Source organism: Podarcis raffonei, chromosome 1 (genome assembly GCF_027172205.1).
Source record: "Podarcis raffonei isolate rPodRaf1 chromosome 1, rPodRaf1.pri, whole genome shotgun sequence".
Classification (NCBI taxonomy): domain Eukaryota; kingdom Metazoa; phylum Chordata; class Lepidosauria; order Squamata; family Lacertidae; genus Podarcis; species Podarcis raffonei.
In genome coordinates, this window is record NC_070602.1 from 50,664,151 (window position 1) to 50,674,858 (window position 10,708).

Genomic DNA, 10,708 nt, shown 5'->3' on the forward strand with positions numbered 1-10,708 from the left:
GTACCAGAGAGCCTGTTTTGTTTTGTTTTTTATAATGCATCTAAAAGGAAATAAATAATCACATCAACCCTTTTTGCTGTCTGGGAAGGAGACAGCCCACCAGCCTACCTCTTCCCAAGCTCTGTTCTTCTCCAAAGGTCCTGATTTAATAACCACAGATCAGAGGCCAATCTCCTCTGGGAGGAGATTACATTCATATGGCTTAGAGAAATTAATTGGTTTATCTAATTCATGTTGTTCCCGTATCTACATGTTCCTCCTACAGACTTATTAGTGTTTGTCCTTTTTCTCCCCCTGGTGATTATTCTTATTGGGCAGATGCTTCCACTTAGCCTGTTTTTAGTTGCTGCACTTTCCTATTTAGAGAACATATCTGAGGGTATTCTAGCAAGAAGGAGACTTAGGCTGCATATGTACTTAGCTTGAAGACATATCAGAATGATGCAAAGTTTCTGGTTCTCAGGCAGAGGGGCTTATGTACTCTCAACATGCAATATGTCTGCATGGCTATAGCATGCAAATTATTGAAAAGCATTGAAAGTACTCAATTAACTTAGGTTCCGTCCCCCTAGCAGAAGCCTGCCGCCCAACCAAAGTCTGGGGGGTATATTTACCCATGAAAAAAGCTCAACAACTTGGGCTGCCCCCACCCCAACAAAAATCCTTGCTATGCCCATGTATGTCTGTATATATATCTCATTATGTTCACTGATGCCTACTCTCCCAATCAGTGTGTTTAGGAAAACTATTTCCCCCATTTTCCCACCCAGTAATAGCCTCTTTTACTTTTTGATTTCTTTTCTCGAACCACACTGCTCAATCTTACCTCCCAGGTGTAACAAGGCCACGAAGGTGATGGCAATATATAGGCTGTGAATCCATTACCTGCTTTCCACGCAGCCAGGTTGTTCTTCTTTCTCAATTTGGCAAAGCTGGTTTGGAGGGGAAACGCATCAAAACTCAGAATTTCGTAAGAAATGACAGGATAGATATGGTGGAGGCAGAGCAAAGAGCAGTGTGAACACAACCATAAAGGAAGCCAAACCATCTGTAAAACACAAAGGTGGGAGGTAGGGGATGAGGAGGACAGAAATTGAGTTTGTCCCAGATTACTGGTCAAAGTGTGTCTGCGAAGCCATCTGCTGACCTCTCCAGAAGAGTGGCGAGGAGCAAATCCAATTGGCATCTATCTTTATCGCTCCCAATGGTTATCATGCCCAGAGAACCTTTTTCAAAACATCATTGCGTCAGATCTGCAATTTCTCCTGGGCCCTTGCACTCTACAGATATGCCAGACAGCAGTAAACAGGGGAAAGAGACACAAGAAATGGGATGAATGACATTGGGGGCAAAGGGAAATGGTCAGGGTTAGGGAAATGTCACAAACAGAAGACGCACACGTGAGAGAGAAGAGGGAGAAACTGATTTGTTGATGTTTTATTTCAGCTCACCAGAATGCTCCCTTTGTGCCATGCAAGGCTAAGACTCAGAAGCCAGTCCCACTGGCTTGGTTAGCACATAATGCTAAGCAATGGTTTGTTAAACTATAGTGCATTATATAGTGTATTAAGCCATGGTTTATTCGAGCATCCAAACCACAGCAGCTTAGCTATGATTTGTTCATTGCCTGATGTCGGCTAATGAAGCTCAGTTTGCTTTAATTATAGTTTGGCATTATGGCATGAAGAAGCCATTACTCGAAAAGTAAAAAGAAACTGCATCTGAATTCCAGTTGATTCTGATGAAAAAGGGGCTTTTCACAAAAGTTGGCTTGCTGACTTACATTTCTCCCAATACTTTCACTGCTGCTACCTTTGGCAGAAGAAGAAAACGATCTAGCCTCCATCTCAACCAAAATTATATTCTGTAGCCAGAAATTAATCAACAAACCAAATTCCCATGATCTCCTCGCTCCCTCCCTCCTTCATATTTCTACCCAGTCCTATTTCAAAGTGCTCATTTTATCCTCTTAACAGCCTTGCGAGGTTGTCTAGGCCTAGAGATAGTGACTTAGCTTAAAGGCATTCTGTCGGCTTTTTGGCAGATTCAAACCTAGCTTTCCACTGCCCAGGTATAATTACCTGTCTTGTAACTGAAACATTCTTGTCACAAAACAGGATATTTCCACTTGGAGTCTTCTTATATATATTGTTCAGTTCTGTTTTGACTTCACAAAACATTGTCTTATTAAACCAGGCTAATAAGTAGAAAGGATTTGCTAATGTTTTATTATTGCCTACACAGCCTGGTCTCATCCACAACATCTTCTCCATCCTAATCTCACTGTGTGGAAAAACTTAACTAGGGACAGTGGCGTAGCATGGGTTGTCAGCACCCGGGGCAAGGCAAGTAATTTGCGCCCCCTAACCCATGGATTTGCGCCCCCTAACCCTAACCCCCAGATGTTGCTCCCGGTGCGGCCGGCACCCCCTGCACCCCCCACGCTACGCCACTGACTAGGGATATGGTGCTGTATCACCAGCTTTCTCTCAGGCTGCCTCCGAGTGGAGTTCATCCTTCATTTATTCCAGCTACAGGGCCTTGGGTGGCTTGGGAGGTTGAGGAGAGAGAAGGAAACAGCCTCAGGCTGTCAGAACTGTTTCCCATCACATGGGGATTGTGCAAGGATGATACACTGAAGCCATCTCTGGAGGAGCTTGTGGAAATGGGGGAGCTGCCGGTTTACAGAGCAAGGATTTCATTGTCCTATTAAAATCTGCAGAACCTGGCCAGGGCCGGAGGAGATAATTGGTAGCTTCAGGCTGAGAAGCTGACCTAGAAACGGCAGCCACTTCTAGGCAGTGAAGTGACACAGCCTGTCTCAGAGACTCTCTCTCTCTCTCTCTCTCTCTCTCTCTCTCTCTCCCTCTCTCTCTCTCTCTCCGCCTTCCCCCCTGTCAAAAGTTAGGAATTATCTTGCAAAGGCTTGTTCATGTATGTGATGGAATAGTCAAATTGCTTTTCTGATTGGGCGAGAATTTTTCAACTAGGACTGCAGGGTTTAATTGGTTCAATTGGTAGATTAACAGACTAAAACTTTGGCTGATTAACTGGTGGGTGCCAATTTTAATCAGCGAGGGCAAATGAAAGACCTGTCGCTGCATCGCACCAATTGCTACTGATTTTGGTTGTTTTACTTACTGAACTTTGTATTTATAAACATAGTATGAAATTTTTGTTTTTGTGTGTTTTGTAAGCTACCGGAGGAGGTTTATTGATAGGCAGCCATTTAAATTTAATCAAGAATAACAATAATAACTCATTCAGTCCCAGGTGAATTTAGAGTAAATAGATGTAACCTTGTCTAGAGGTAGATTTCACCCATCCTTTCAATACAGTATTTGTTTCATCGCCATTTTGCTCCCCCCCCCCGCCTGCCCTTTTCACCTCAGAGTTGCCTCCTTCTCTCTCTCTGAACAGGGAATACTATTAATATTATTCTCACTTGCTTCACTAGCCTGACTTATGAGTCACTTACTTGAGCGATCTTGATTATTTTACTGAACTTGTTATGTACTGAGTTGAATAGGATCCAAACTGCAGCAGTCTGATTGGTCCTAGAACAATAGGATCCAAAAGGCAGCAGTCTGATTGGTCCTAGAACAATAGGATTCAGAATGCAGCAGTCTGATTGGTCCTAGAACAATGCAGCAGTATGATTGTTGGCAGGAACCACCCAATCATGCTCCAGATAGAAGTGAATCCACAACCTGATTGGCTTACAGTAGAATTCCGGAATTAGCCAATCATGTGCAGCCCATTGTGTAAATAATGTATATAAAGCAGATACTTTGAGGGGACTTTCATTCATTCCTCCTCACCACTATGAGCTGAATAAAGAGCATGAAATCACTTTGCAACTCTGAGTATATTTCAGAACTATTTGTCAAGAGACCTCTGATGCAACCTGGTACCTATGATTGCTTGCTCCCTTTTTTCTGCCAACATTCCTACGCCTTTAAGAGCTGCATAACATGCAGAAATTCAACAGGTAAAACTTTCCATCGCTGCATCGCTATGCTCAGAAATCCGCCCCCCCCCCGGTTGAGCTGTAAGTTCGGTTATGCCGCTGCTAAAAGCAATCCTTTCTACCCACTCAGATCCTGCTTCTCCAAGACAGACCAAGGAGGCTTCCTCTTATTGTTCTCTTGAATTTTAGAAGCACCTGGGGAAGACAAATAATAATGAAAATAGAATCTTAAATTGGAATTAGAATTAAGGCTGCAGTCTTAAACATTTGTATGTGAGCCTTATTTTTGTAATATTTATTTTCATTACATTTTTGCACATAAACTATGGACAGAAACAATATTGAAACCAGTGTGACTTCCTTCTGAGTAAATATATTAATGATCAGAACATTGATATGAAGCAACTTTTCCCAACCTGGTGCCCCCACCAACGTTTTGGGACTATAACTGCCATCAGACCTGCCCATTGACCATGCTGGCAGAGGCAGTCTACCAACAGCTGCAATCACAGATTCCCAACCCCTCAGTAAGGAGGAACTTGTGCCTTCCTTATCGAAGATTCCTACATTGCAGGGGGTTCGACTAGGAATGACCCTTCGGGTCCCTTCCGACTCTTTGATTCTTTTATTCCTAGGAAGGCCAGAAGAAAATGCAGACACTCTGCCCCTGGGGCAACTGAACATTTGAAAGGGACCCCCAGATTAGTAAGTTGTTGAGCTTTTCTTGGCAAAATTGCAAAACAGAATATGCCATTTTGGAGCTATTTTTATGGGAAATCGGCATGGGCTGCTAAATGTCTGGATTTTCCTGGACCTTTTAGGGTGGAGCTGATTTCCGCCTGGCCACTGCTGCCGACTGCAGTATTCCGGTTATGTCTTGGGAATTCTGGACATATGGCAGCCCTAATGCAGTCCACAGTGCATTTGATAAGACAGGAAGGAGAAAAAGGATTTGCACAAGCGTGCTTCCCTCTTAAGCCAGGAATGGTGTAATGTGGTGCACTGAGTGTGACAGTGCAAAGAAACAGTGGTGGACTTTGGGCTCCCAAATTTCAGCAGTGCCCTATGCGATGTTGAAATTCAGCTCCCCCTGCCTCTCACGCTCCACCCTGCTGTGTTGTTTTCGTGCCCCTGCATTGTGGCTCCCACTGTGACTGCACTGGTTGCTCCACCTTAAAACCGCCTCTGTAGGAAATCTAGGCAATTGCTCCCCAAAAGCATTTGCAGCCATGCTGAAAGTACCAGTAAAATCCCACAGGTCCCATGGGGCATTCCACAAGCCCTGACAGACTGTCTGCACACAATTTAGGGAAACTGACTCATTTTAAGTGGCTACGGTAGCCCACACTCTACTGCAAGCTAAGCCAAACGCTGTATCACAGGCAAACAGCGAACATTTCTCCAACTTGCACAGAAGAATGTGTCCCCAGGCCTAGGAAAAGTCTTCTACAGTGGTACCTCGGGTTAAGAACTTAATTCGTTCCAGAGGTCTGTTCTTAACCTGAAACTGTTCTTAACCTGAGGTACCACTTTAGCTATTGGGACTCCTGCTGCCGCTGCACGATTTCTGTTCTCATCCTGAAGCAAAGTTCTTAACCGTCTGTTCTCATCCTGAAGCAAACTTCTGAAGCATCTGTAACTTGAAGCGTCTGTAACCCGAGGTACCACTGTATAAGGGCACACTCTGCTGGAAAAGAGGCAGACTTTGCAGAAGTCCTCGGACTGCTGACTGCAATGGTACAATACCAAGAATATCCAGCAGAGGGTGGGCTCCCCTCAGCAAAACCTTACAGAATGCAGGATCCACAGGCCTATTAGATGGTCACAACCCCCCTCCCCAATCTCACTTGTTTTCTCTGGAGCTCCGTGCATCTACATAAACTCATGAAATAATTTGAAAAAGGTTGTGAGCTCCTTCTGAGGCTGCCCCACTCCACCAGTCAAGCTGCTGCCATAAATAGCTCCCTTGGAGAGGGCCAGAGAGATTTGGGGGCAGATGGAAACAGTACAGAAGGATTTTTCAGACATGGGTTAAAGATAACACAGGCCTGGGAAAATGCTGGGCTTTGAAGAGACACGGCTGTTCTGGCTGAGCTGACAATCCGTCCAGGGGTGGAACAGGACACTGGCTTCTTTCCCAGTTTGCTTAGCGCTCTCCTACAACTTCCTGGTAGTAACGTTCAGGTTTGCTTTATCTATTGCTCTGTAGGCTGGCCAGGTGGAAATGTTTTCTGAGGCGGCATACACACTAGACCTTTAAAGCCCATGGCATCACCCACAAAATCCCAGGAACTAGCCCCCAGAGTGCTACAGTTCCTTGCAGCCTTAACAAACTACAGTTCCCAGGATTTGGGAAGGGGGAAGTCATGTGCTTCAAACACAGACCAAGTCTAGGAGATGGAAGTGCACAGATACCTTTCAACAAGGTATTGTTCCATATCTTAAAGCCTGGACCAGTTAGTCAACAGGGCCAAGGTATGAGCTTCATTACTGAGTGGGGATCCAAACCTGGGTCTCCCCAGTTCTCATCTGACCCTTTAAGGCTTGCACCACACTGACGTTCCTGACCGAGTGTTGCAGATGCATAATATTTCTTCAATGTCTTTCTCTCCCTGCCTCTCTTTCTGCAGATTCTGCATACAACTTGTCTTCTCACCTGATAAAGATGCCCAACTTCACCAATGACAACTTCACGAAGGAGGACACCCCCAAGTATAAGACGGTGGAGATGGTCTTCATAGCCACCGTCACAGGGTCGCTTAGCCTTGTCACCGTGGTAGGGAATATCTTGGTCATGCTGTCTATCAAAGTGAACCGCCAGCTTCAGACTGTAAACAACTACTTCCTCTTCAGCTTGGCCTGTGCTGACCTGATAATTGGAGTCTTTTCCATGAACCTTTACACAGTCTACATCATCAAGGGCTATTGGCCACTAGGGGCTGTGGTCTGTGACCTCTGGCTGGCTCTGGACTACGTGGTGAGCAACGCCTCTGTCATGAACTTGCTCATCATCAGTTTTGACCGCTACTTCTGTGTCACCAAGCCCCTGACCTACCCAGCTAGGCGGACAACCAAAATGGCAGGGCTGATGATTGCAGTCGCTTGGATATTGTCCTTTATCCTCTGGGCACCCGCCATCTTGTTTTGGCAGTTCATTGTTGGGGAGAGGACAGTTGAGAAAGAGCAGTGTTACATCCAGTTCCTCTCCAACCCGGCGGTGACCTTTGGCACAGCCATCGCGGCTTTCTACCTCCCCGTGGTCATCATGACTGTGCTCTACATCCACATTTCGCTGGCCAGCCGGAGCCGCATCAGAAGGCACAAGCCTGAGAGCAAGAAGGAGAAGAAGTCCAAGTCACTTGGCTTCCTGAAGAGCCCTCTGGTCAAGCAGAATAACAACAACTCTCCAAAGAAAGCGGCGGAGGTGAAGGAGGAGGCAAAAAACGGGAAAGTAGAAGAGCAGCCCTTACAGCAGTCAGAGACCACTGGCCACCAGGAGGAGAAGGAGACGTCCAATGAATCCAGCACAGTGAGCATCACCCAGACCAACAAAGAGAAGCCGGTGCTGGAAATTGCACCGGCTGATCTGGAGCAGAGCCCAGCCCCGACACGGCTTAACCCTGCCTCCAAGTGGTCCAAAATTAAGATTGTCACAAAGCAAACCGGAACTGAATGTGTCACCGCCATTGAGATTGTCCCAGACAAAGAAGCCAGCTCCACTCCAATCACCTTGTCCAACAGCCGCCCGGCGAACGTTGCCAGGAAATTTGCTAGCATTGCCAGGAGTCAGGTCAGGAAGAAGCGTCAAATGGCAGCCCGGGAGAAGAAAGTCACCAGAACCATCTTTGCCATCTTACTGGCCTTCATCCTGACATGGACGCCTTACAATGTGATGGTCCTCATTAATACCTTCTGCGATTATTGTGTCCCTGACACGGTCTGGTATATCGGGTACTGGCTGTGCTATGTCAACAGTACCATCAACCCAGCTTGTTACGCTCTTTGCAACGCCACCTTCAAGAAAACCTTTAAGCACCTTCTCATGTGTCAGTACAGGAACATCGGCACGGCAAGATAATCTGGAAGCAAGGTGTTGTGGAGACTTGTTCTTTTATTCTCCAACCAGACAGATGTACTGCTGCAACTGTGTCACTGGATTCCAGAGGGAGCCTTTCACCAAATGCAAAACTAAAACCAGAGATAAGACACAACCCTTTTAATCCTGATCAGCCTTCAAGTCACAAAGCAGTCCTTGCGCCTCTACGACCCCTGACTGCGCTTCTCCAGAAAATGAAGGAGAAATAAGTCAGGGACTGGATGCTGCAATAAGGCGTCATGGACAGACTTCGTGGATCCCACTCCCTGCCTTGTTCCTCCTGAAATGCTGGCTGAACTTCCATTAACCTTTGATATCACTAGATAAAAGCAGTGTCCCCTTCTGATGCCTATGCTGATGTGCTAAGTGGGACACACAAACATGTAAATGGAAGTTATTCCCTTCCATGGATGTCTTGGTGGTTTTGCACTTGTGGTGTGTATGAGTATGTGTGTGTGTGTGTGTGTGTGAGAGAGAGAGAGAGAGAGAGAGAGAGAGAGAGAGAGAGAGAATGGGAAGGTTCAGCAATGCTAACAAAATCATAAACTATGAATGTGCAGGCAGAAGGGGACTGTCTCATCGCCAGCCACCAAGCTGGCAGTGGATTCTGCTTGGAGCCTTAGGCTGGGCATGCTCAGACTAGATGACCAACCAAGGCACACTTAATCCCTTTCATACATCCTAGCCCTTTTCCCGGTTGAGTTTCCAGTGGGATTTGTTCCCCTCAGGGAGAGTATTCTACAGCTGGAACCAAACCTGCCTGCTTAAGAGGCTTCCTAAGGAACTTTCATCCTGTGCTGACTCCATCTTGTCTCCCCGTGGCCGGCAGCTGAGCCCGCCAGCCAGCCTGCTGAACGGAGAGACTCACTCCTACCTTGAAACAATGACACACCTGAGTTGTTTTGAACAATAAAAAATTGCAAACGGCACATGTGCGCACGCACAGAGAGACAGAGTCAGCACTGTGACATTTTTGACCACATGCCAAGGGAAATGCTTCTACAAAGGTATTTGTGTCGATGTGAAGAGCGACTGTCCTTGAGGCGGCAAATGCTTGACAAGGCCCTTGGAGGATAACGTTGCACCAGGCATCTGCAATAGCGGGATATTCCTGTACTGGGGAGACTTTCAAAGGCCATGTAGCCTCTTTTAATGTAAACAGGGTTTCCCTTCATTTTGGGTTGCTTTTTTTAGATGCCAGCTGCACCACAGTGTCCTCCTGGCTCCAAGGACTTGGTTAAGGGAGATGCCCTTTACCGAAGAGATTTTTGGTTCCTCTATAGAAGCCTTTCTCAACCTTGGGTTCCAAGATATGGTTGGACTACAACTCCCATCATTCCTAGCCCAGTGGTCGGGGATAATGGGAGATGTAGTCTGAGACCGTCTGGGAACCCATGGTTGGGAAAGACTCCTCTGTAGGGTAGGAATAGGCAACAGGTGACCCTCATCATGATGTTGGACTCCAGCTCCCATCAGCTGCAGCCAGCATGGACAATGGTCAAGGATGATGGGAGTTGTAGTGCAGCAACTGCTGGAGGGCTGCAGTTTCTTCATCCCTGCTTATAGGGGCTGGGGGAGGGAAACTAGAGACCTCCCCGCTTGCTTCTGCTCCAAGTGCCTGTGGGCATATCAAGAAGATAGCCACCGAGCTTTGTAAATGGACTTAACCTCCCTTCTAGTCGGTGTCGTCATGGAGTCCTCAGCATGTGGGCTCCAGTGTAAAGTGTACAGCCTAAATCCCAGGATATTCATGATGTCCAGCACAGAACAACCCATTCCAGCTGTTGCTCAGTTTCTCCAGAGCCCAGAGGGTGTCTGCACCCTCAGGCACGTCAGCAAGAAATGCAGATCAAGGACCTGGCATAGACTGGGCCAGTGTACACAGGCACGGAAGTCTCCGTCTCATGGTGAAGGACTCTCAGCCTGCGAGACGCCATTGTAGTTGGCCAAAGGCTGCTGCCTCATTCTGCTGGGGAGGCAGCCATACTGCCACTGCCTTTAGAATAATTTGCATCATGTTGCCCCAAATGCCTTGCAGGTTTTTTTAATTGTTACAACTAACAGCCGGCCCCACTTAAACCAATAAAGTAATTGAAGTAAATATATTAGCTCTTTGGGTCATTTTTTTTGGTCCTCTTTCAATACTCACATGCAAGCAGTTTAGGCATAGGGTGGATTAAATTTGAAATTATGAAACAAGGATGGGGCTCTGTAGCCCTCTCAGTGTCACAAGGCTCCATCTTCCATCAGCCCCATCCCCAAAGCCCAATGGTTTATGAGAAGTTCCTGGTTGAGTGCAAGAATCATTGCCGATTGACAAGGACGCCAGACTTTTCCTCTCCAGCATGGAATGTGCTGAGTAAACTTTGCAAGCTTCTTCTGCTAGGTCGAGGCAGGAAAACTGCCCCCACAGGAGCCTACAAATGATCCTTTCCTATGATTAGAGGGTTCCCTGGGCAAAAGGAAATGGATGCATCACTCGGCCAAAGTAATGGGATGGATCTGAAGAGGGCGACTCTCTGTCTAGTTTTCATGGCTTTGGGACCAATCCTGAATGAGCTCCTCTGGGACCTCTGGAGACTCAACCCGCACTTTGACCCAGGTTAGCTGGGCACTGCCCTGCACGCTGTCTGCCCAAGGGA

The 10,708-nt window shown here is 46.7% G+C and overlaps 1 protein-coding gene across 1 annotated transcript in view; it reads left to right on the forward strand.

Moving 5' to 3' along the window:
- Positions 1–10,161, forward strand: part of CHRM4 (cholinergic receptor muscarinic 4) — a 47,092-nt gene extending 36,931 nt beyond the window's left edge. The window contains exon 2 of the mRNA XM_053387192.1: positions 6,601–10,161. Coding sequence (XP_053243167.1) covers positions 6,601–8,048 — 1,448 coding nt within the window. The 3' untranslated portion in view covers positions 8,049–10,161. The remainder of the gene's footprint in view (positions 1–6,600) is intronic.
- Positions 10,162–10,708: the final 547 nt, after the last annotated feature.